General features: G+C 38.8%; 1 protein-coding gene across 1 annotated transcript in view; it reads right to left on the reverse strand.

The window, feature by feature from the left end:
* The window catches only part of LOC128628680 (pleckstrin homology domain-containing family G member 2-like), a 31,364-nt gene that overhangs the window by 941 nt on the left and 3,610 nt on the right, over positions 1-26,813 (reverse strand). The window contains exons 2-13 of the mRNA XM_053687519.1: positions 25,682-25,759; positions 21,577-21,971; positions 15,841-15,941; positions 9,297-9,363; positions 7,255-7,301; positions 6,077-6,227; positions 5,686-5,817; positions 2,727-2,909; positions 2,502-2,594; positions 1,062-1,148; positions 359-392; positions 32-124 (exon numbers count right to left, since the gene is read on the reverse strand). Of these exons, the coding sequence (XP_053543494.1) occupies positions 32-124; positions 359-392; positions 1,062-1,148; positions 2,502-2,594; positions 2,727-2,909; positions 5,686-5,817; positions 6,077-6,227; positions 7,255-7,301; positions 9,297-9,363; positions 15,841-15,941; positions 21,577-21,971; positions 25,682-25,759 (1,461 nt within the window). The remainder of the gene's footprint in view (positions 1-31; positions 125-358; positions 393-1,061; positions 1,149-2,501; positions 2,595-2,726; positions 2,910-5,685; positions 5,818-6,076; positions 6,228-7,254; positions 7,302-9,296; positions 9,364-15,840; positions 15,942-21,576; positions 21,972-25,681; positions 25,760-26,813) is intronic.

A 26,813-nucleotide genomic window follows, 5' to 3' on the forward strand; every position in this document is an offset into this window, starting at 1 on the left:
GAACTCTATACTATAAAACTTGCTTTCAAACCTGATTGTCTTCTTCCTCTGTGAAAGCCATGGGCGTCATCTAATCGAGGAGAAGGGACAGGCTTTCGGTTTGGCTCTTGTTCAAACTGAGGTGCTGAATGTTAAGCCAAAATAGCTCATTAATAAAGAACACAAATTAAAGACACAAGAAATGCATAACATAATTTACTCAAGTGTGTGAAATCTGCATGAATGCGATGAGCTAACTTTTAGGGGTTGCCATTCTTGGCAAACCCTATGCAGCTGTAGTTATTAGCTCGAACATGGTTGTGGTTTTCTGGTTCATGCACCATGCAGATCAAGATCTAAACATGCCTGCATTACTTACATGGACAGAAAGTATCGCCAAGGACCTGCCTTGCCTGTAAAAACAAAATATTAGGCTGTAAGTTAGCTACTAAAAAGACTTAGAGTCCTACAAGTCGTTTTTTATCATAGAGGAGCTCTGTACAATGTTTCAAATAATGTTTGAATAATATTTTATGCTAGATTATAATTATAATATATTAGTAGATTATAACACTGCTCTGTTAAATTCTTGATTGTGATTAGTCAGAATGCATTGATTCATTTTCTATAACAACACAGCTCTCATTCACAGGGACTTGTATGGTGGACATCACATAATTTTAAGTCTATAAGTTTATTTAACAAAGTAAAATATATAATCATTCCTATGCTATCTTAAAGCTTTCTGTATGGAGAACACTTATGTAAGATTTATAGATTGAGACTTCACACTAGTAATTTGAGATAATGTTGTTCTTTTAGGGTGGGACAGGAAGGAAGAACTATTTAGGACTGGTTTGAAGTCGTAACAAGAACTAACTTGTTTCAATGTCATTCCACAACATTGAATGTTACTATACAGACATAGAAAAGTATCTCACTCTGTCCCTTAATAAATACAAATGTGTAATTGTTGGTAAATCACTGTAATATAAGAGGAATAATTATTCCTTACATGAATTCTGATCATTATTGAATTCAAACACTAAGGAATACAATGCATGTCTTGGTGTAAATATTACCTTCTGGGGGAGAGATGCAGGATGGTTTTCCACTATTAGCCTCTTGAGGTAGTGCAGCCACAATCGTTTTTCCTCCTGGTTTTTAGCCTAGTGAAAATAGAAGGTTCATAAACTATAGACCGATGTTAAAAACAAATGGTAACATAGTTGTTATATACCATACCATTGTTATAAAAACAATGGTAATATATCACTGTGGCAGGAATGTAGACTCAATGAATAGCTGATTGTCAGTGGATAGTGAATAGTATTTTAATCAGGTACTCCTAAATATTGGGGCACCTATAATTTACCTTTTACATTTAAGTCATATGGCTGACACTTCATCCAAAGTGGCTTACATTTGAGACAGGATACAACTGAGAAGTTGAAATTTAAAGGACCCGATTTTGCATGTACAGCATGTGTTAATGTTCCTGTAGCCCAGGGGCGTCCAATTTTATCAACAAAAAGCGGTCACACTGGGTGTAGGTTTTCATTCCAATCAAGCAGGAGTACCACACCCAATTCTACCTGTATAATCAGTTGATTAAAACGCACCCACACCGGCCCTTTCTGGAAAGATTGGACACCCTTGCTCTGGCCCTTCATCAGCATCAGTTTATGACCACTATTGGTTGGATAATTTTGATTGGTAAACTGTTACTCAATCCAACAGTCACATTGAGGCGTTTAAACAGTGGTTCAACTGATGTACTGTGCCAGTATGGTGCAAGACCATGGCACTACCATGCAAGTGTCACTGCTGTATGCCTGTTCAGGTGGTCCTATTCTGGTCCATACAGTGTATATATAAGGGATAATCCACGGCAAGGTTGTGCGTTACATGACTTTAATGCACGACGTGGACACAAAGAAGTGGGGTGCATTAAAATCGTGCAACGCACACCTAGCCGTGGATTATCCCACTTATAACGTGACCACCTGCCTGCATTGCCAAGTTAAAGCTGTCACTGATATTTGACTGAAAATATAAAAAATGTTTATTTTATTTAATAACAATTTAATTTTTGGTATAATTTTTGTTATTTTATATACAGGTCATCAGATCTAGAATTCTGTCTGCTCTTAATCATACACAGAGATAAAGTAGTGTGATAAGAGCACATTAATTTGAATAAATAGCTATTAGAGAGAGAGAGAGAGAGAGAGAGAGAGAGAGAGAGAGAGAGCGCAAGATGGGGTGTAGGGGAATTGTGTGTGTGTCTGTGCCGTATCTCTACTAATAATGAAGCTGTGAGTTTAACTATATGTTTCTATGGTTACAGTTGCTTATAGGCGCATTAATTTAGAACAGCCATTAAACTGTCTGGAACTGTCTCTGGTTTTAACGCACCTTCCAGCCAATCAGAATCAAGTATTCAGACAGACCATGGTATAAGTACCTAACAGAATGACAAAGCAGTATATCTTTGATGTCTCCCATCTTTCATTTCTTACCTGAACAATGTGCTGTTGTTTTGGGATTGTCTGATCTGACACCTTGAAACAGAGAGGATCCTTCATGTTCTCCACCAAGAGCAAGTTACAACACTTGAAAATGACAAAAGAGGTTATACATGAACAATTTTTTGACTTTCACAACACTTCATATCTGGACAACTAATCCAAACATTACAGCATACCAAAAGATTTACAAAGTGATTTGTAACACTGATGACTCACAAAAATGTGTGTGCTGTAGATGAAATGTTCCATCCTCTTTTTTGCAATAAGCAGCATTTTATCAAAGAGGAAGAAGGCCCTCTCTTTTTTAACCCTCTGAACCCGGAAGGAACCTTCCAGAACCAGCTCTCCAAAGCCGCTGAGATCAGGACCAGTCCAGTTTCGCAACAGACTCTCAATCTCCTGTCAGAATGTGACAAATTTGTTAGGTTCCACTTCAGTGCTAATAATTTTAGCCTTAATTGTGTGTATTTGTGTGTTTCCATAGCCTAAATACACTCCTAGGCAGAACCAAAATGGCAAACATTAAGTTTTTAATGGTCTTAACAAATCATTGGTCAGAAATTAGAAACAGGGAAATTCACATACAATATATGGTTTTCTTATATACAAAGGTAAAATCATGATAATCATTAAAATGTTTAATGAAAAAATTAAACTAACATGGGTGTATAAAAGTTTCCAAAAATATGTTCTGAGATGTATTAATTTTTTTCTTAAAAGATTAGTCATTACTATTCTGCCACAACTCCTACAGCGCATCAAGGGCCACAAGGTTTAAACATGTAGAGAAATCAAAGGGAAAAGTGTCACGGTAAGCCAAGGAGGAGATGCAGGATACACGTGCAGTTAAGAGCTTTATTAAGGAACCCAAATCCAAAACGTGAAACGATGGCGTGGTCAAAACAGGCGAACAGGATAAACTAGGCGAAGACAGGAATCAAATAACGAGGACCGGATAAACGCCATGAACAAACTGAGGAACAACCAGCTTGGTCTCTAGGACACACTTTGCAACGAACATAGACACACGAGGGGTTTAAATAAAAACGTAATCAAGGGTGTAACCCAAAACAGCTGTGATTAATGAGAACAATTGAGACATCCAATAACAGTGGAGACAGGACATAAATCATAACAAATACACACGTACGACGTAAACAAAGTCATGTCAATGAACCCGAAAATGCGTGCTGTCGCGCCTTCTGCGTGAGTGGAAGTCTCTGACAGAAAGCTATCCCATAATAAGCTACTTTATCTATTTGTTTAATTCTTGCTAATTTCTTGACCAGTTATTTGTTGTTAAGATGGTTTAAAACTTAATATTTTGCCATTTTGGAATCGCCCAGTTTCAAAATTATTTTTTGCCCATTATACATATACATTTCAAGCAACTTTTTGGTAATCGTATCTCTTCTGTAGAGCTGCAACAACTACTCTATAAAATCTATAATAATCGATTATGGAAATCGTTGTCAACGAATCTTATTATGGACTAGTTGGTCTGCACGGGGTACATTTACTCATTACGTTACTACTGTTCGGAGAATAAATATTAAAGTGTGTTCCAAATGACGTAATATACACTTTCACTATGCACTCTGCACTACCGTCTAGTGAGGTGTTTCTCATCGGGGGTCTCAACCCTAGTGGTCAGTGGTGTAATTGCAGGAGGTCCGTAGGAATGTTTTTAAAATGTTTAAATAATATTATGTGTATATTTTTGTTAAATGTATCAAAACATATTCAAATGAGATGTTTTAAAAATTAATCAGTTTGGTTATTCGCAAATATCATGTTAGTTGAGCTGACGATCGTTCGTTGATGGATTTATTTTACATTTATTTACAAATGAAATGATCATTTGCAAAAACCTGAGTGGAAGACAAGTTAAAGTGTTGCATTGATGGATATAATAAACAAAGGATAATTCAGAGAGTCAAATAAAATGTCACACTAACAATAAAATGTAAAAAATCAAATCTTAATGTTTTGATTAAATTTTAATGTTAATAATATTAATGTTAAATATTAATAAAATAAAGCAACATATATAGAAATGACTGTTTAATATATAGCCTATAATTGTTGTGGAGTGATGGGGTCCTTGTTGATTGTTAGAAATATTCTAGGGGTCCAAAGCTCACAAAAGGTTGAGAACCACTGGTCTAGTGTATGAATTTTAGAAAGGTAATATCGTCTCAAATGGAACACATTATTTTTTTACTAACCCGAATGTGCCCCCCCCCCCCCCATTAATCAATTAATCGAAAAATAATCGGCCAACTAATTGATTCTGAAAATAATCATTGGTTGCAGCCCGACTCTTCTGCATCTCTTATTTCTTAGTGTGTCAGTAGAAAAGACCTTATTTAAAAATGTATTTGCCCCCCAAATATTAAATGTTACCAGGAATTATTTTCTCTGTGACATTAAAGAAAGCAAGACATTTAGTTACAGAGAACGTTTCAAATCAAAATGTCAATAAGGTTGTCTGGTTTCACCTGGAGAAACAGAAGTGAGACAGTCAAAGTCTACAAAAGGATTATAGCAAGTTCTACAAGATTTCAGATTTCCTTATAAAATTATATGACCTAAGAGAACTGAGAATTGGGTTTTAAAAGGCAAATGTGGACATGCTAATTATTGACTTGGTTTAGTTTATTACTGTTTACTGGTATTTGTGGTCATTTATTTGATATATACACTCACTGGTCACTTAAATAGGAACAGCTGTACCCCTTCTCTTTCATATAAATATTCAATCAGCCAATCATGTGGCAGCAGCGCAATGCGTAAAATCATGCAGATACAGGTAAACTACTGAAGCTTTTGACCTGTATCTGCATGATTTTATGCATTCTGCTGCTGCCACATGACTGGCTGATTGGATAATAACACTTCTTCACCACTATCTGACAGATGGCGTCATAAAATCTGGAGACAGATGTATCTTTATTTATCTGCAGATGTATTAAACTGTTCTGAATTAAAAGCAATGGCTTTGTAATACTGATACTGACTTTTTTAATTACCAAAAAAGACGAAACATTTTTATGTTTTAGAGGGTACTGTAATTTGTAAACAATTTAGTATTTTTTTTTTATGATTTATGATTTTTATATTATTTATGACTTATTGCACTGAAAAACAAAAGACAAAATATTTCTGCTTGCACCTGGAGTCGTACTGCATGTTCCTGTTTCCGCTTCATGTCGTTAATGTACCAGGCCACAGCTGTCATGGTGATGATGGCGTCTTCCACCATCTCATATCCTGAATCACTCTTGTCAAAGTGCTTGGACAGCTCCTGTCAGAAGGGGGAGACATTGATTACATTCTTGAAACTGATGAAAGAACTACAACACACTATTCTGGTTCTTGCTTCTCTTTTCTATTATGTTGCTTTATAACTCTTTTAGATAGAAACTAGCTTTCACAGAAACTACCTTAAACAGACAATGAAGTAGGAGTTACAGAATTTGTGTAAATCTCAGAGATTAACACCCAAATACTTAGCTAGAAAGAGCACAGTCATGTGTAAAACAACTCCCTGTCCATACACTGACCTGCAGCAATAGGTGGTACTTCAAGATCCTCTGTACAGGTTTTAGCAGGTAGGTCTCTAGTGGCAGTGAGTGGCAGAGAGTTGCCTGCCTCTCCTGGAAGAAGCGCACCAGGCTTTCGTTCTTCATGCATTCCCTGAGGACGGCCACTGAGCTGGTGTTTAGGAAGAAGGTAGAAGGTAGACAGTCATGGGCAGGACGGTCCACTGAGAGACATAAGATAAGCAGCACTGTCTGGCAGGCTTGTCATATCACTGTGCTAATGGATTCAGCTGATGGCTCTGTAAAACGTCCTTATGACAAACCTAAACCATTTACAAAAACACCCAGCATCTCAAAATGCAGCTGCTAAGGTCTCTGCAAACTGCATCAGGAAAAAATACTGCTGGTCCTTGAGGCATAGTGGGGTCATATGGTTCAGGTTCACACTCTCATACTAGCACACTGAAAGCGGTGCAGTGGAGCCAGTGTTATTTGGTTCTGTGTCTATATGAGTGAGTAAATATGACTGTGGTCATGAATCAGCTTGAGCAGAACATCTGCTGCTGAGGCATTTTAGTGGCCCATGGGAATGAAGTAGAAGAAATGGAAACACAGCCTTCATGCAATGTAATCCATCCATATGAAAACTGTCACTGGCAGTGAAGTAGTGATAGGAGCACTAAAATCTAATATCTATCAATAGCTCGACAATGGATTAAGCAATACTATATACCACAAGGTCAAATCGACGGTATGATAAGAAAGATGAGCAAACTGAACCTTAGCAAAGGAAGTCAACCTCTTAGTCAAGGTTCTAAATACGGAGTATATTTTTTTAATCAATGGATTATGTTACTTAGCTCATCAATGGGTCCAGACTTACATTCCTCCCACTCATAGTACACATCTGTACCATTAGTTTTGCTGTAGTTACTAAATAATTCATAGTACTTACTAAATAATATGCTGTAACTGAATAAAAAGCCAATAGGGGTTTAAGGTAATGTATGGTTTTAAAGGCGTTTGTTCTGTATATGGTGGTTTGTTGTATAAGCGTTTAAATCTGAGGTAATTACAAGCCATAACAACAACTGCATAGTCAACATGTAGTGAGTTACTGTGTTCTGAAATGAAATATGTGAGTGCAAAGCATTCCATAACTAAAGCACAGAAAACATACTGTAAATAAATCTACTTACTTGGGATAGTTCATGCAGTAAATGGTGTAAATGTCAAAGGCTTCACTCTAAACCAGAAAAAAATAATTAATTTATTACACAAATAAATACACAATTGTCTGACTATTTTAATATCAATATACAGACCATATAGCTGAACTTTAAAAACTACTTATAACTCATACAAACATATACAGAGGTTTCAGAAGGGTGGATAATTGGCAGAGGAAACATGGGAGTCATTATAGCAACTTAAAGGGTTCAGCAATTAGCTTAATGGTGGGGATCTTCAGCTGCAGCTCTTATGATCCATCTAGGACACAAACCCGCAATCACGCAGCTGCTGTTTTGGAGCCCTGTATCAAAATGTAAACCAGTGCTACCCACATACACTATTTTTATCATCACATCATAATTACGTGATGTCCTTAATCTGCTTTGGATACTGTGTTTCATAACTGGGAACTGATGGCCACAAATGGGCTTCTGTCCAAGCATGTAAACATGTCTGATTTGTGCTTTATTTGGAGCCTGATGCTCACTACAGAAATCTTTGTTTTGGAAAAATACTGGTGTCTGATATTCTTTCACTGAGATCCTGAGAAAAGGCCAAATTAGTCCAAATAAGGTCCTAAAATAGCCACTGATACTGGTATGTACTTGGTATGTACTTCTATTTTTTTAATCGAATTGATGCTGCAATATTCCATTACTTAATAGATTCCTCTTCATTAACCACTTTATGCTGTTAGGAGCCAATCCTAGGAACACTGAATATTAGGTGGAAATAAACCATAGCGTGGTACCGTGCATACACACATTTACACTTAGTGGAAATTTAGTACAGCCAATCCCCCTATGGGCATGTTTTTGGGAGGTGGGAAGAAAGCAGAGAACCTGGAGACAACCCACACAGAGAATGCATAGACTCTGCATAGACAATAACCCAAACTCAGGTTTTAAACAGGGGCCCTGGAGCTGTGAGTTGTGAGGTACTACTTTGCCACCCTGGTCTGGATACTGTGTATCACAACTGGGGGCTGGACCTGGCCAGATATGGACTTTAAGCACTTAATCTTATTGGATTTGCACTTTATTTAGGGAAGTGGTAGCTTAGTGGTTAAGATGTTAGACTTCTGATTGGAAGGTTGTGAGTTCCAATCCCAGCACTGCCAAGCTGCCACTGTTGGGCCCTTGAGTAAGGCCCTTAGTCCTGAACTGCTAAGTTGCATAAATGAGATCATTGTAAGTGGCTTTGAATAAGGGTGTCTGCCAAGTAATGTAATGTGCTTTATTTAAAGTTTGATAGCTAAGCTCTCTAGCTTAGAACTCTTTCTTTGGATAAAAATACTTTTTTTTCTCTGATAATGGTTTAATCCAATGTACTGTCCTTAACTATACACTAATTGATCCCCAAAAAAAGTGCCCAATTCTGCAAGAAGAAAATGTAGCCTTAAATCCTGGGAGAGAGGTTGATACCATCAGCAAACAGCAAATACAGAGAAAAAAACATCAGTGACATATTCACTAAACACAAAGATGGCATTGTCTGTGCTCCCATGCCACCCAGGTCTGGTTATTAGCCTGTCCCTGTAGTGTGGAGTGTGTCAGTGAAAGGGACTGCAAACTCCCTCAGTTGACACACATGCTCATGTTCAAAGGTCAGCACAGTTTGCTGATATGTTTGGGATTCATTCACAAAGCCCATCTGTCTTTCACACAAATACCTCACAGACAATATTCCACTGTTGTGCCTCTGCTACACTGCCAGGCTACATATGGCACATTCACACAGCTGTTTTTTTAACAAGTTCAACAAGCTGTGTTTGAATAAGCAATTTCACCACTCCAAGGAAACATAAAACATTTTAAGACAATTTAAATCATAGACGTCTTTCTTACTTTGTTGTGGCAGTGAAATAAATAATGTGGAAAAAAACAAAATTTTTTCTTTGCTGTTTGTAGGACACGAGCATCATGTGACATGTTACAGATGTACATGCAAATGATTCTCTATTAATGATATAATTTAAAAGTTCATGACCTCACTGTTCTTTACTTACCCTCTCAACAAAGCATTCGGCTATAGCTGCTGCATGAGGGCTTCTCTCCAGATCTTCCAAAAGCTCACTGTTGATAGACCAAATATTTTAGTCACATCTTGATGTGATTCACAAAGTGAGAACTCTGCTGTTGCCTGACTTCAAATTCTCACAAATACTGTACATCTCAGAAGTAAACATGATAAGAATGATAAATGTTTCAAATCTAGGCAGTATCACACCTCAGAGCATGGAAGCCCAATTGTTTCTCCTGAGCTAGGATTTGGGCCTAGTTTTTTGTTTGAGCAGTGTTATTCTCCTTCTATGGAGACATCTGGGACTGGTGTTTCAAAAGGACGACCCTGGCTACAGTAAACCCCGATCCCTGTCTCCATTTCCACATAGCATTCATTTGTTTCTTTTCCATTGGTTCAACCCCACTATCGACTTAAGAGCACACAGATGGAATACATCTTATTTTGGCTCAGAGACCAACCCCCATCCCATTTCCCCCAGATCCCCACAGCAGACCTTACAGACATTGAACCCCATTCTCTGGATTTTCCTGCTGCAAGACCCCTGGACCAGAACGCTAAATAATTCTGAATATGTGCATGCCATGTGTGTGCTGCCAGCTCACATTTCTTCCTTAACTAAGATGTGTATAACATTATCACAAACCATACGCAGATAAATATGCTTCCTGAGAATACAGTATGCATGATTTATATCTATTAAATGGCAGTGAGCAGAGAGAAAGCAAAGGAGCTCTGCATATAGTGACTGAATGAATCAAAAACAGCAGGCGTGGATTATCTTGGACAGCATCGTTGGCGGGACAGAAGAGTAGTAGAGGGATTTAGGGTTAGTTTTTTGTAAAACAATAACTATCATGAGTCAGACATAAAACAGAAAAACTGGGATTTTTCACTTGTTCTCCGGGGGTTTTGGTGTGAGGTTGCAACCCTTCCCTTGAAGATCTAACAAGAGCTTGGTGAACATTTAGCTGACTGAACACATTGGACTTCATTCAATTCATCAGCAAACTTTGAACTATCATCACTAAAAAGGCATCATGTTACTATACTGGTCAGTCTGTGGGGAACCCTCCCCGATGCTACAAAGAAAACAACATGGTGCTCTGTACATTCTCTGATCACGCTTACATGTGGCCGAGGGGAAAAGTTCACGGGGAAAACCGCTGTGCTCCAGCTTTCAGCGTCTTTTCCTCCTCCTCTGGAGACAGAGCACGTTTTGCAGCTGCCCTTTGTGGTGAGGGGGCTTCAATTTGGTTATAACAAAAGTGGAGGGGAATTCATGCCAGTCTGCTGTAAAGCACAACAAGGAGCTGGCGTTTCCTAAGTGCCATTTACGGTTTGTGATGCTCGAGGCTTGGTTACAATAGAGAGGCAGAACAAAACAATATTGTTTATACAGCTTGGCAGTATGCATTTTTTTCCCCCCAGAACAAAGATCTCCCCATATAAAAGGCTAAATAAGAGGTATAGTACTCTGATCATAGGCCATACATCTACTTATATTCACACTCTGATAGCCAAGATGGCTATAATAACAATCTGGTTCATCATCTGAGAATTTGGCACTAAAAATCAGAGGAACATGTTGGCTCATCTGAGCCAAAGACTTGAGTTATATGCTTGTTATATGTTTGCTATTACTTTTCCATGCTGTCAATCGCGAAACACTTACATAGATTTTTAACACCATTAGAAAATGCAGGCCAAGTACTGATCAGATCTTTAAATGTGTCAGAGTTGTTTAATAAAGTATACAGAATAATGAATGAATCAAGGTTTCAGAAACCCCATGTGCTGTTATGGAATCCGTATGTGGTGAAAGAGAAGTAACCTGGGGAATTTATCACTGGCAGTGTTGGAAAAAACGATGCTGATAATCCCTATTTCTACCTCCTATAGTTTTAATCAGGATCAGGAAAGGGAGTTACCTGCAAGGGACCTTAAATTCAAAAACTCCCTTCCTTGCCTTCATTCCTTCCATCTCCACCTTAACCTCTTCCTATATTGTTTTAATGACTTATTTGGCCTCTTATTCTATTCCTTTACTCAGCCTACTGTCATCTGGCTTCTTTCACACATTCTCAACATGTGTCTGCTAATGCAGTTAGTGTGGTATGTACAGAGAAAAGCATACTTTATTTAAGCATTTTTCATTGTGCTCATATATTTTATAAAACTGTCAAACCTAAAGTTGCACTGGAGACATGATTCCATCCAGAGGCACTCGCTACTGCTCCATTTCTAGGTTTGGAGTGATAATTCCTCTTTTAGTCTCATGAGCTAGACTCCAAGCTTTGCTACAGAGTGTCATAACTTTCATCACTAAACATGGCCAAGAACAGCTTACTTTCACAAGAAGGGGTGTTGGGACTTGCATTGGAAACAAGGAATCACATTTACCCTCCACCATTTCATATAAAACTATAACATTTTTAATCCCATATCTATATTTTACTCTTATAAGCTTATTATGTCCTGGTGTTGAAAAGTTGCAGAAATGTGCAGTGATCCAATTACACTGAAACCTTGAAGATTCTGAAGCATGGGGCCAGAAAATCTTTGCCTGGGGCAGGCAAAGATTCTAAGATTAATTGACAATAAATCTACACCTCTTTGCTTCTGAAAATCATATAGAATTAAAGTTGCAGGCAGTGTTCAATGGGGCCAACCACCAAAGGTGCAATGCGGAGCCTGAAGAACGCGAAGAGGAGAAATAGAATGTGCACGAATGAATAAAATATAGGTTCAGAACACAGCTGAAATTAAGATTGAACAGGAAGTTAACAGATCAGAGGAATTTATTTGCATGCCAAGAGGTTGAAAGGTTAGTGCAATGCTGAGCAAAAAAAGAAAGGAACTGAAAGACACAACATTGCACAAACTTTTAAGAACTTGCACCACACAGGAATCAAACCCAGGACCTTTAGAATTGATGCTTGCTGTTTATCACAGTGTGCCAGTCATGTAATGACACCAAAAAAAATTATTTTGGACAATTGTTTTCAAAAGTTACGTGTTATTACAAAAAATAAACCCTTACATCTTTAGAACACTAGGTGGCGCTGCATTCAAATTTCTCAGGTCTCTAGAGGACATGCTATGAATGATCCCTACCACATTTTGTGCCGATATGTCAAATATTTTAAAAGATATTACAATATATGACAAATTTCAAAATGGCAGACAGGCGGTTCGTCCGATCCTGATAAAGTATTCAAAAGTTCTAAGCAAAAACAGTAATCTTTCAAATCTCATGACCTGTAGGTGGTGCTGTTCTCAAATTTGCCCTGGACCCCCAGATCATACTGCTGATGAAGTCTACCAAGTTTCATTACGATTGATCACAGTATGGCCGAGATACAGCCTCTGGTCCAATTTTGGGTCAGCATCGTTAAATTTGCAATATCAAAATGTGATATTTTGAACAAATATGAATATAAAAATTCTGTTCAGTCAGTTTATGCGATTCTGTCCACTGATCATCTGAGCCAAATTTGGTAAGAATTGGACAAAATGTGAATGAGGAGTAAAGAAAAAAATGAATACTGTACATTTCAAAATGGTGACTACTGTAATGGGTGGAGTCTTAAAGTAAGACATGGATTGTAATCAGTATGAGGAGAGTAATCTGCTGAACTACATTTTTTTTCTCTTTGACAAAGTGTTCAACAATTATAATCATTTGAAAAGTGAATATTTGAACTGTTGGTGGCACCACAGACTTGGTCCTAGAGACCCCATAATTGGTCCAGGTACTGCTCATGGTCCTATATACGAATGTGCCAAATTTCATAATTTTCCTACTTACGGTTCATTGGGCTGCCATAGACTCCCAGTGGGGAAGAAGAAAAATAATAATAATAGGAAAACTAATGGATACGATAGGTGCCTATGCAAACAAAACTGGTGTAAGAGTGTCTGGGGAGTCCTCCCACGTCTGTCTTTAGCAAAGGATGCTGCTTAACATGGGTCCTTCCTCAAACTTGGAAAAAGTGCTACTGTGGACATAATATCAAAGCCATACAACAGATAAAGAACTCAGATGATGGAGCAGAGGAGATAGAGGTCTGACAGCGGTCTAGATTTCACTTAGTTGAGGAATCTGTCTGGATGGTTCCAATAAATGCCCCCCTTCTGACCTCCAGGGTGAGAAATATGCTTTTGAAACTGGCCTATGTTCTAAATGGCTATGTTAGGCTTCTTGCCCTGGCGGACCACATACTGTATCTCTCTTGTAGTCACACACAGACATAAAGTTATCGCTATGATTTATTCATTTACTAGTTAGAATGTAATGACTAAACATACAAAAATTTTAATCATTATACATTTAACAAAAAAACACTGGAGTTAGGCTTATGCTAGTGTTGGGGTTAGGGTTAGCACATATAAGATTCAGAAGTGTTCCAAATAAATGCTGCATTTTTAATATTGCATGGAGTTTGAGATTAGATCATGTTTAATATTACCTCTACAAACACATATCGAAGAGCCTGGCTTCAGACAAATAACGCTATGGTCAACTCTCCATGGGAGTAAAACTCATAACAAAATATTTGTGAAAAGGGAATTTCAGCACTCAGTTCATTGTGTGGAGTGTTTAACAATTAGTAGTGCAACAACAATGTTGTTTGATGAATAAGCTCCAAATGTGCTGCGGAAACAAGGAATATAACTGAGAAAAGTCTTTTCATCACTACCTTTCCATTTTCTCTATTCTAAGCTCAAAACACGAATTCAGAAGGTAGTAAATATAACTTGCTCTGCTACAGTGAATGGGCAATGAAGACTAAAATCACACTCTATCATTTCACTTCAGTATAGTACTGTAATATAACAGATATGATGAGTGTGGGAAGAGACAGTAGGCTGTCTTCTGGCTCAGCATGCACTGCTCGCCTGCCTGTGCCTTTACTCTCTGACAGGCCATGTGTAGAGTATTCACTATAGAGGCCTAGAGCGCTACCTCAGAGCCTGGCTGCTTTGGCTCCAGGTAACATGACATCTGTATGCACTGACTGGTGCCAAGAAAAAGATACAGCAGCATTGTGAGTGAAAACAGGGACCTCATTCCATAGAAATGAGAGGATGAAATGGATAAGACAAAGAAGAGCAGGAGCAATAAAATATAAACTGTGGGAAAAAACAAGGTCAGCCTTCCACTCTAAACAAATATGGAGAAGAATGAGGAACTAATCTGTGCTGCAGTGGAACTGTGATTAACTCTCATTCCTTTACACGTGAAACGAATTTCAGAGAAGCCTGAGTGCCTGAGGAGGGAACAAAAACCTGGAACTGACACCCTGCATTTTATAGATATTACCATACAATATGCCGCAAATACACCCATGACTTTTGTAAGATTTTCTGTTACCACATAATAAAGCAGATTTCCCGTGGGGGCTGCTGGAAAAACGTAATGTTAGATTTCATCATTTAGTAATGTCAGAGGAGGTCCTGTAATGAGAAAGGCCTGGAGTGGACATGAGAGAGTGAAATGTGAAAACAAAGCCCTCAGCAGGAGAGGTCCTGGGTTGATGAAATATAAGAGGCATGAGGATGCTACCTCGAAAGATATTCAAAATATTCTAAAAACAGCTGATGAGCAGAGTTTATACTGAAGGCTTCAACACCCACAATGGACTAAAGTCAAATAATAGTCATGGAGAAACTGTTTGACCAAATAATGATTACTGATAAACACAAACTACCATTAACTCTTCTGTAATGCGGAATGTATTTTTTTCACTCCGGAATGTAGTTCTGTTTTCATAAAAGATATGCTTAAAATGGGAGCAAAATATGCAGAAATACATTTTGGGTGATTAAAATATTCTAAATTTGCAGCACCTGAAAACTCCTGCTGATTTTTTCAGTCAGAATGTCGTCCTCCCTTACCATCACCCTCCATATAAGCCGTACATTAGCGGTAATCTATCCGACTAGCTACCCAGTAATTGCTTATACACATCTGGGTCATCCAAGACTGTTCATTAATTTTGCCCCAAGAATGAGTTTGAAATGATGAAAAGCAAGCAAAGGTAGAAATTCGAGAGCTTTTTTGTAATATTCATTATTTTAAAGCCAAAAACTGTTTGAAATGAAAAACAATTAATACAATATGCCTCAACCATAACCTGCTTCACTGCTCCATGTATGAACCCAGGACATAATGAACCATATGCTGCCTTTTGTGCTTATAAAAAAAAAAGAAAAAAAAAAAGGCATGACCAGGGCTTGTTAAGAGCATTGCAGGATAGCAATCAAGTCTGAGTGAGAGTCTTCTGGACAGGCTCAAAAGCGAAATAGTGTTCCTCTTGGCTGCAGCCTGGACATTGTCTTTTTCACTGCAATTGTCTGCAGTCTGGGCCAACCTTTGTATGAGTCACGTTAAACAGATAGAAGAACCACCCAAGCAGTAGCGTCTGACCCAGAAATGACTGCAAAACATAGAGGGGCAGAGAAGGAAAGGAAAAAAAAAGTTTTGACAGACAAAGGAAGAGTAAGCAGAGCATAACAACACTCACCTGTTGAACTCATAGATGTCTTCGATGTTGCAGAACAGTGTGCTGACCTCCTCTGGTTTAAGAGGCAGGTCTCCACAGTCAATGATGCACCCCAGATAGTCCTGAGAGAGACAAAGCAGAAAGAAAGAATGCGCTGGAACCTTGCGGCATTAGTTCAGCTGTAGATAAAGTGTTTCCAGCACTCTGGCAATAGTTTATCAAAAAACACATGAGCTATATGACATTTTATTTGCCTATAATTACCTAGAATTCGCTTCCACTTATCTTATTTCCATTTGAAGCAATTATACATAAATCAGTTGCACATGCACATGGTACGGTATCTACACAACTAATCCTTCCACAGCAGGAAGGTCTTCTCACCTCTGAGCAATCTAACAACACTAATCATTGTTATAATTTAATTTCCATAAAGGCTTTTTAATGAGAGGAAAGGCTGACATTAAGCCACTAAAACCTACCACGTAAACACATCATGAAAATGAGGAATGCAACTAATGGATGGTAAAAGACCCTCCCTGTTACAAGATTTATCTTTATTTATCTTATCTTTCTGCACTCTTGTGCTGTTGACCTGGGAAATAAAGCCATCATCTGAACTCATGAGAAAATGAGTCTTCTCAGTAATCACTGACAAGCAGATGAAACTGAGCACATCAGGAGAGCAGGAGTTTTCCAGTCTTATTAGGCCTCACTATAAACTGAGCCGATCAGCTAACAGGGCCCAAATGAACAAAATGTAGACAATTTTATTAACTCAAGAACCCTAAATAGCAAATTGAGAGTACAAATAAAACAAAGTATGCACAAGTGTAACAATTTCCTTTGGTGTTTCCAAATAACACTAGAGCACACAACAATATGAAGGCAGCTTCCATAGGCAGCTTCCATAGGTGGCAGTCAGAGCCATAATCACCCTGCAGCTCTCACCTGGATTCCCACTGAAGCTAAGCAGGGTCAGGACCAGGATGGGAGATCTCCTGGGGAAAACCAAGGTTGCTGCTGGAAGTGATATTAGTGAGGCCCACAGGAGGTGCTCACCATGTGGTCTATGTGGGTCTTAAGGCCCCAGTATAGTGGTGGGGACACTATACTGTAAAAACAGCACGGTCTTTCAGCTGAGACGTTAAAGTCAAGTCCTGACTTTCTGTGGTCATTACAGATCCCTGGATACTTTACTTGTCATAACCCCCATTGGCTCAATCATGGCCCCTAATAATCTCCATCCCTGTATTGGCTAAATCACTCTCCTCTCCTCTCCACCAACAGTTGGCATTCTGGAGCACTACGGTTGCCATCACATCATTTCCCCCCATACAATGTAAAGTGCTTTGAGTGCCTTGAAAAGTGCCTAAAGATTCGAAGGAATTATTATTATTACAACCAATTACAAAAAAGTTGGGATGCTGTGTAAAATGTAAATAAATGTAAATAAAAACAGAATGCAATGGTTTGCAAATCTCATAAGCCCATATGTTATTCACAATAGAACAAAGAAAACATATCAAATGTTTAAACTGAGGAAATGTAACATTTAATTTAAAAAAAAAAAAAGGTAATTTTGAAATTTGATGGCCACAACATGTCTCAAAAAAGTTGGGACAGGGGCAACAAAAGGCAGGAAAAGTAAGTCTTTCAGAAGTAAAGATGGGCAGAGGTTCACCAATCTGTGAGTGTCCCAACTTGGGGTTTGGGTATTATTATTAGCTTTACTAATCAAGTTCACAGATACAAGCTAAATTAGCCTGTTAAGAATTATGATGATTAGTAAATCCTGAAGGATGACACAGTGGTAAAGAGGGTAGAGTTGCCAGCTCAAGGGTCCCTGGGTCAGTCCCGAGCACAGGTTATTATCTGTGTGGAATTTCACACATTCTCCCAATGTCTTTGTGGTTCTCTGGTTTCCTCCAATTTCACAAAAACAAGCACGTAAGTGTAAGATAAATTGCTCCTAGGTTGGGATGTGTGCGTGTGGCGATCTGTGATAGACTAGCATGCTATCCAGGATGTATCTCTACTCCAGATCCACGGTGACTCTCATCAGTATAAGGCAGTTACTGAAGGTGGATGAAGGGTAAGTCTTGGGTTTTAAGCAAAATAGGAAGAATGAGGCTCTTTTCCATTCAATAGACTGCTGTGCTATGAGCTAATACTTGAAGCTAATAGGGTCATGGAAGCGATTTTAATCATACACCAGTGTTTCCCAATCCTGGTCCTGAATCCTCTCTGGACTGTTTTAGTTTTCTCTGCTCCAACACACAATTTTACCCTCATCAGGAGAGCTGATGAGTTGAGTCAGATGGTTTTGGAGCTGGGAACCCACAAAAATGTGCAGTGCAAGGAGAAATGTTTCATTATAATGCTGCTGTGATCCATTTATTTTATTAACTTGATGTGGAAAACACATGCTGCAATCAAATTAGCGTCATTTATAAATACTAATGTTCTACAATCTCAGTTTCAGTCAAATAATATCTTTTAGGGCACTTTTTTTTGTCTGGTTCTAGACTAACCTATGCTTATGCTGTGCTAGTCAGGCACATCCATCAGCATATTATTGGTGTTCGCTGCTTGGCTTCATTAACTCTTTAATTGTCCAGCTTTTTAGTGCAAACATGTGGCACATGAAAACATTCCAGGTGCCATTAATTCCTGATGTAATCTGCCATGAGAAAAGTCACTATAATCAATATAAACAGGGGCCACCAGGCAAAACAAACACTTTAAAAAAGCAGCAAAATGCCCCAGACTGGACTGGTACAATAAATAGCTCTAAACAAACATTATGAGGCATGCAAGACATTATTGTGGATGAAAGTGCTCTGGTCCCCCTCCTCACTCTGTCCCTACAACTCTACATTCATGCAGTGCAAAACTAGGAGCTCTTTCTTGCCCTGTGTTTGTTTCCAGAGCCGCCATGGTGTCGGGGAAGGCAAACCTACTACTCCATGGTAGGTCAAAATGAGGTGGAAAATGAGGAGTCTGACACATTCATCACTTCTTAAAGGCAAAGCCGGTATGGGCCACTGTTATTATGCAGATTTACAGTCTGTCACAGGCCAGAGAAAAACTCCCCAGCTGCTATGCTGCCTAAGAGCTTGAGGGGGAGAAAGGGATAAGGGGGGTAATGAGTGAGGGATATGACAGTGAGACAGGGAAAAGTGCAAAACAGGACACAGAGAGAAACCTGAGTATCAGATTAATAGAGTAAACTCCAGAGTGATGGAATGGAGAACAAGGAAAATAAACTACAGAGGGACATTTTCATTAAAAGACCGACAATAGAATAAGAGTGAGACGGAGACGGGGTATAGGCTGAGAGTTACAGGAGTTGCACATATTCTCCTTTGTCTGAGAAAGTAGGTCATAGATTGAGGAACTCTGTCCCTCTCTAGTGAGTGGGCCCCTCTACTTGTGCTCCAAGAAGGGGGTTAAAGCCAAGAACCCCATCCCCCCTGTTTCCTGTCCTAGAAAACAGGAAAGCGGGGCTTCACTCAGTCTGTTACCCCAAAAGTTCTCCAAATCACACACATATATATATTTATGCAGATAAATACTAAAGGGCTATATATATATATATATATATATATATATATATATATATATATATATATATATATATATATATATATATATAAAAACTGTATATATGAAGCACAGTACACATATGGGAGCAGGAAAAGTTGGCCCTTCTTTCAAGCAAGTTAGACATCATTGTTCACTTACTTTCTATTAAAACCAGACAGCTCTTGCTAATAGAAGCTCGGCCAGGGTTTGAGACATGATATGTGCAAATCCCAGAGTAAGTGCTCTGACATCATCCAACAATCACACCCCATTTTGAGGCTGCAGACTGATAAAACAGCAGTACTCCTCCACTAGAAAACTCTTTCAGCAAATACTTCATGGCCATCTTCACTGAGCAGGCCACACTTGAGTATCTTCTCTTTTTATCATTTCTTGCTAATGAGGCTAACTTCAAAAGTCCCATCAGTGATAAGTGATAGTGATACATTCTGCAACCTGCAGCACACAACATGATAAACACTAATCCGTCTCATTTTGCATTGGACACAAACACCACCACAAGAAAAGGAAAAATGTTACATCTAAAACTCTAAAGGCTCCTTTGATTTGTCTCTCTGGGAGAACAGGGGTTTTCCCAATCAGAGAGGGTTCCAAGTCCTATTCCTTTAGGAAGGAAAAAAACAAAACTCGTATGGACCCTTTTTCCAGATTGAATACACAATATGGCCATTAATACCAATGCCTGGGAGAGCTTGCTGCACCAAAAGGACACCTGTTAAAAATGAACACAATCAAAATGTGTCAGTCAATCACCCATATACTGAAGATCAGCAAGTGAAAATCTTAAAACATATGTCCCATGAACTCTGAGAAAAAGGATCCTCTAGGAATGATTACTGTATGTAGCTAAAAGTACAGTACTTAGCTTCCTAAATAGGTTGAACCTTTCTGATAGGGAAGTGTTGTTATAGTGTTTTACATAGAACATGTAAGAGGGATTAGTTGAAGAACCCTAAGAAATTATGTTCTTCTTAATGTGTGCACAGCAGCTAAGCACATTTTCACTTAATACCCTACATACCCTTTGTACACCTGGAAGGTTAAAAGCTCTGTCCACTATGGGGCAGGTCAGAGCTGAAACATACCTCATGGGCATCAAAATACTTTCTCTGACCACTTCCTCTAATTTTGCACAACAAGGTGCACAGTGAATATGACTAGAGATAAGGATAATGTGTACCTTGAAAAAATGTCAAAAACAGCCACAGCTGCACAAACATGATGGTGTTTCATTTCACCAATCTCCAGGCAACAATGAAGAGTATAATTCTCTTGAAATTAATGAGACATGAGAAGTGACATCTTGCACAACATAGTGGCCATGCTGTTTATATGTTGGTATTGCACCACATGCATGTATTGTGTTAATTTGTTTTGGAAATGTGCGCAATTGTGGCGTCAAATGAACGCAGTACACATATGGCAACCACCTTGTGCATCTGTACGTGTATTGAAAACCAAGTATTAGCCCTGCCACTTGAGTAAGAGATAATTGACTTTTTTTCTAACAGTGCATGCCTCTTATATTTCACCACTCTTGATAGAAGCTTGACAACCTTCTCCCAAGGTCAGTGGTTTGACTCCATCCACAAAGAGTCTGTTATACTATTCACCACCATCTGATTGGCAATTCTACATGTGTGTGAGCAAGCTATGAACAACAACCTCTTCATTGTCTTTGGTCGACTGACCCCACTGAGAAACATCGCAAATGGGCTTTTGAAGTGGCAGATTAAATTTACTGTTTCTTTTATCCACTGCCATGGCCTCAGCCACTCCACCTGAGAGTCTGATGAATGGTGCTATGGCATCTCGTGGTGATCACGAGAAAATGGCCGCTGGCACAGCGGAAAGTCCATCTTTTTTCTTCTGTCACCTACGCAACCAGTTCATATTACATCTGAAGAAAATATGATAGCATTTATGTAAAGATAAAGGCCTTTGTATTAGTCTGGATTCCTATAACTCCTGTAAAAATGCCTCAGGCATGTACAACTGGGGAAAAGAGACGGCATACTAAAGATACACAGCTCTACTGAGAGCGTCTGATTTCGTCTGAATGACTACATATGACTCATGTTAATGTTGCACTTAAGAGAACTGAAAGTGAGAGGTGTATATGATAATGACATGAACGAGAAACCATACCTCAACTATGCTTTTTAGATCCCTCACATAGGCCTGCTCTGTCTCAACGATCTCCAGCAACACCCGCTGCAGGCGTGAAAGTTTCGGCAGGGCTGTGGAAGAGGTGGAGGCTGGGCCTGACAATGGCGTGAGGTCCAGGCTGATGTCAGAGCCATTGCGCTGGGGTAGTGAAGGGTAGGCTGGAACAGCTCCACTGGGCAGCGAAGATGAGGAGGAGGACGAGTGGCCATCTTGCAGTGAGGCGGAGGAGGTGGAGGAGCTGAGACTCGCTCCCCGGTCGCTGTCAGAACAAACAGTGTTGACGGAGGTGCAGCTCCCACGAGAGGTGCCACCAGAGGAGGCCATCCGGCTCACGATCCCACTCAGAGAGGAGACAGAGGAAGGCCGCTTAGCAGCTACACACCCGCAGAGTTGAGGAGAAAAATGAAGACACAGAATATGAGACACAAAGTGGGAAAGAGCATGAAAGAAAGTTAGTTTCAAGTCAGATTGCTAGCTACTATTACTTTCTCTTTTACTTTTGTTCTTGATCAAAGTGTTTACCATGTACTTTTTCAAACACTAAAACCTACAGTACACAGTCTTGAAAAAGTGATTGAGCAAAAACAAATTGCACACAGTTCAGTGCAAGTGTGTCAATCGCACGGCTTTGCACCAAAATGCTGCAACCTCACTGTGAAAAGACAGGAAACGGTAGTCACTACTTCCTGCCCTCAATTTCTTGGATGACCAAACATGTAAACATGTGATTTATTCAAACAGAATGCATCCTGTGTTAGACAGATTATGTAAGATACCACAGTAATGTTCTAAGTGAAGAAAAAAAATGTATACCAATGTGCACAAAGCAGTCTAGCCATCATAGAGAGAGAAAACAAGCCACTGTAGAACAAAAGACAGGCATTGTTTAGAAGGAGAATGTACAGCCATGGCCTCTACAATGGTGGCCCATTTATGAAACAGAAGCCAACTGAGACATACAGTCCTCCATTTCCTGTGTCCCAGCAGTCAACAGTTGGAAACCATGCTGGCTCACTGGCCAAGTCTGTCTACCAGTCATCTAACCAATCACTGGAACTGCTCACAAAGACTTCTCTGGTCCCAAGTTTTGAAAGCACTTTGGCACTATCAATTGTCCGGATATGATTTAGGCTTCCTCATAAAAAGTCTGAAAGCAAGTGTTTATCTTTTGTTGGCTGGTTTCCAAAATCAATAGCAGTATGGCAGCAGTCTCAAATGAACAAATGTGAAAAGGGAAGAAAATAAGGCAAGAAAGTGAGTAATGCCCTCCACATCTAATCATAGATCATTGCTAGTGAGACTGGTCACTTCATCAGCTGGTCAATTCAAGGTCACATGAGTACACTAGTAGGCCAGTTCCAAGGTTTTCATACTGAGTGAAAAAAGAATGCAGGGCCAAACTGTTTCAAAGCTTAACATAAATTCTATTTGACAAGTGCATGACGCGTGATAATGTAAAGCGGATGCATCCTCTGGAACAGAGACAAACACAAACTAAATCATTATTCAGTCTTGCAGGCAAAGGATTTGATGTGGCTCTTTAGGAATTCATCTTAGCTACAATAAAAAGAGAGCAAGAAAAAGTGAGGAAATGTGAGAGTGAGAGAGAGAGGGAGAGAGAGAGAGAGAGGGGAAACTGGATGTCATCAACAAGGGCACAGATTTGCTGTAAAATACTCTAATAAAATGTTTGAATTGGGAAGCTTCCAAGCATTCATGCTCTATAAATATTCGTGTCTATTGCTTTGTTCAGAATACTGTAATGTGGAAATATATATGTGTGTATATATATATATATATGTGTGTATATAAATATATATGTATATATATATATTGGCCTTCACAATTCATAACACCCATGTGAACTGTTGTTTTATACCTAAAAGTTACTTCTACTGCTTTCATTATACGTGACTACAGATCTACGTTTAAGACAGTCTTAACCAAGCATAAAACTATTTTTGAAGCGTGACCGTAATTTATCAAATGTCTCTCACAATTAAGCCAACCATGTCATAACGGCCACTTCAATGAAGGCCTGTAAAAATCTATTTGGCCTGGATTTGGGGATGATAGAGCCACTTCACAGAAAACTCAAAATAAACAAGGGAACCTACCTGATTCACGCAGTGCAGAGCCACAAATTATATACCGAGAAAGCTAATGATGATCATCGCCTTTGATTAGCTAGCCAGAGTAACAATAAACATTGAAAAAATGTCTTTAGAAAGCCCCATTTGTAAAGCCCAGGCAGTAGAGCACTAATCCAGGACGCAGTAGCCAAGTTCTCAAATTACAATTGATTATATTTCTTTTTCCGGTAATGACAAGCCAGCTCTCATGTCAGTTAACTGTCTGCTTAACACCCCTTGCCCAGGAAAAACAGTTCAGCTGAGATCACTGAAAGCTAGAGATGTAGGTGTTACATCCACACCCATTTCTTCCTGTCTAACACATTAGTATGTTGCCTTGCAGAATCAGTAAACCACTCTGTATGTAAGTTGCATTTCCCTAAATGCTAATGAAAGTATGTAATGCATGCATATGAGGTCAGTGAAGCAACACATTAACGTACTTGTCTGTACCACAATACCTTTGTGTTTTAGTCTACTTAAAGTTAGAAGGCAGATAATTTCAGCATTTTTCACACTGCCTTACACCCATATAAGAGTGTATTTATATAATTTATATAGTGTATTTATATAATAATAATGTATTTCTTAACTTATTGCATTTATTGGAGTAAATATTACAGTAACCAGTAAGTTTATAAATCAGGATTCATCTCAGCATGAGCCCTTTTGCTGTTTTCTGACATGAATTGTGTTACTTCCTTTGTTCAAATTTTGCAAAGATGTAGAATTGTGGCATCTGCACCTGCCTATGAGGATGTGGTCAAAACCTGAGATCGTGTGCTTTGCTCTAAAAGTGTTCGATGCACATCACCAGTCAGACATGCTAACAACAACCCAAACTATTGAAACCTTACCAATATTTAATGTGAAGTTTATGCTGTCCAGCATTATTCACTGCATAACAATATTATTATTATTTTATATGGAGAAACTAGTGTAAATAGTTTGTCATGTTGCTGTTAGCTTTGGATAAACCGGTGTCTTGTTGCTGTATTTTCTAAAACACCACTGCAGAACACACACGATGAATGGGTACTTTCCAGCACACAAATGAAGAAACTAAGGAATAATTTGGGCTTTCTGTTGCTGAATTATGGCTATATAAAATTAGACAGTTAGTGTTGAGCAAGCACAAATATATCTCATATGATACAAAGTGCTCAAATATGTGTTTCCTTTGGAACTTGCATCACAAGTCTGATCAGAGGTTTTTCCACCCATCAAAGAGAAATGAGCAGTCCAAAACAGCTGCATTTGTCAGAATATTTCATAATATAAGCTAGATTTATTTATAATGTAGGAGGAGACTACATTCTAAAAATATGGAAATCCTCAATTCATTCCTCTACATTCAGTTCAGGGTTAAATTTTCTATCATGCACAAACACATTTTGGTAGGTTATTTCCACTGACAAATAATTCATTTTTATCAGAGATATTCCTTTCAGTTGTAAATATGAGCTTTCTCATCATGTCAATGTATGTGACTTTTATGTCGGGAGCAATGGTTCTCAAAGTTGGGTCCAGAGACCCCAAAAGTCCATGAAGTATATCCATGGCATCTGTGATTTATTTATTTATGTATTTATTTGACTTTTTAACAGTGGTGGAAATCACAATGCACTATTATCAAAGCTGTTATGTATATGTTTGAGTTTTTATAGTTATTACTCTCTTTTACTGGTCATCTGAATTAAAAATGGGTCCAAACCTCAGTAAAGTAAAAAGAAGTAAGACTATAAATAATGAGGGTATAAATTATGTCAGCTTAGGCCTTATAATTTTGGTGGTGGAAAGGTGGAACCCTTTATCACTCCAATAATACTACTATACTGATTTAAATAATGAGACATCTTCATCCATCGAGAATAGTCAGTTCCTTTGCATGAATTAGGTTTGCATTTAATCAGCTGTCAGTCTTTTGCAGGTTGCATCTTGTGGCTACTCACCTTGGTTACTCGGCTTCTTCTGATTGTCCCGGCCCGCCCCCTCAGGCATGGTGTGAATATGGCACAGGAAGTATAAACCTGCAGAAGACAGGTTATTTTTTAAAAGTAGACACAATGAGGCAAAATGAGCTGAGACACAGCATTCTATACTGAAAGAAATTCTTCAGATCAGTCAAGGAATGGCATCTGAGCACTGAAACTGTCAACGCCCCAGTGTGCTGCAAGTCAAGGTCATATTCAAAATGAAAGCTTAGAAGTGATACAGAACTGACAGCTATTTCTTACCACAAAAATCCAACAGAAATTTTGGACTGTGTCATTTACAACTGCTCTTTGTTCCACTGTGTTTTTATAAGCAAACTTGATGAACTCACCAGCACTGATACATAGGAAATAAACACAGTAGTTTTTACTGATTAGTTAGAATATGAGTTTCTTTCTGCAGTACTTCCCTCTTTTAGTATAGACTAAGAAAAGCGAAAGGCAAACCCACCCTCTTTATCAGCGGTGCAGTGCTTTCCGTTTCTTTCACTCAAAGAGGAAGGCTTTGGATACAAAAAATCACTAGGGGAAAAATATCTACGTTCTGAGCCAAAGCAATTAAAGAGCTGAAGTCCAATAGAAGTTGTTTGGGAAACAGGGGGTGGGAGAGACTTGTAGTGACTTTCTCTGCCTTTCTGAATCTCTATCTCCCTTAGAAGAGGAGAAAGACGGACATATGTAATGTTTGGCATGGATACAAGAATGTGCTTCTCTATTGCTTGTGCAATGTGTTGAGCATTTGTCCTGTAAGTTCAACAGGAACTGGTGTTATAGTGAAAGGAAATAACAGGACTGACAGGGCTCTGTCTGCAAAGCACTATCAAGTGACACCTATCTATCAAGTGACACCTGCCCTTGGCCTTTACTCCCATCATGCCCTCTGTCACAGAACACTATCAGCAGGGGGTCCATCTTCACAATGTTACCCAAATAGAGTTTTCAAGCAGATCTCCATAATTCAAACAGGGTTAGAGGTTTGCATTTCCTGCTGTCTTTTTGCTTTACAACCAAAGAGTTAACTCTGTCTTTTTGTGAGCTTTGTTTTATGTATGTCAATAAAGACGTGTGTATAATCTCACAGTCTGTATAC

This window comes from Ictalurus punctatus, chromosome 17 (genome assembly GCF_001660625.3).
Source record: "Ictalurus punctatus breed USDA103 chromosome 17, Coco_2.0, whole genome shotgun sequence".
Lineage (NCBI taxonomy): Eukaryota > Metazoa > Chordata > Actinopteri > Siluriformes > Ictaluridae > Ictalurus > Ictalurus punctatus.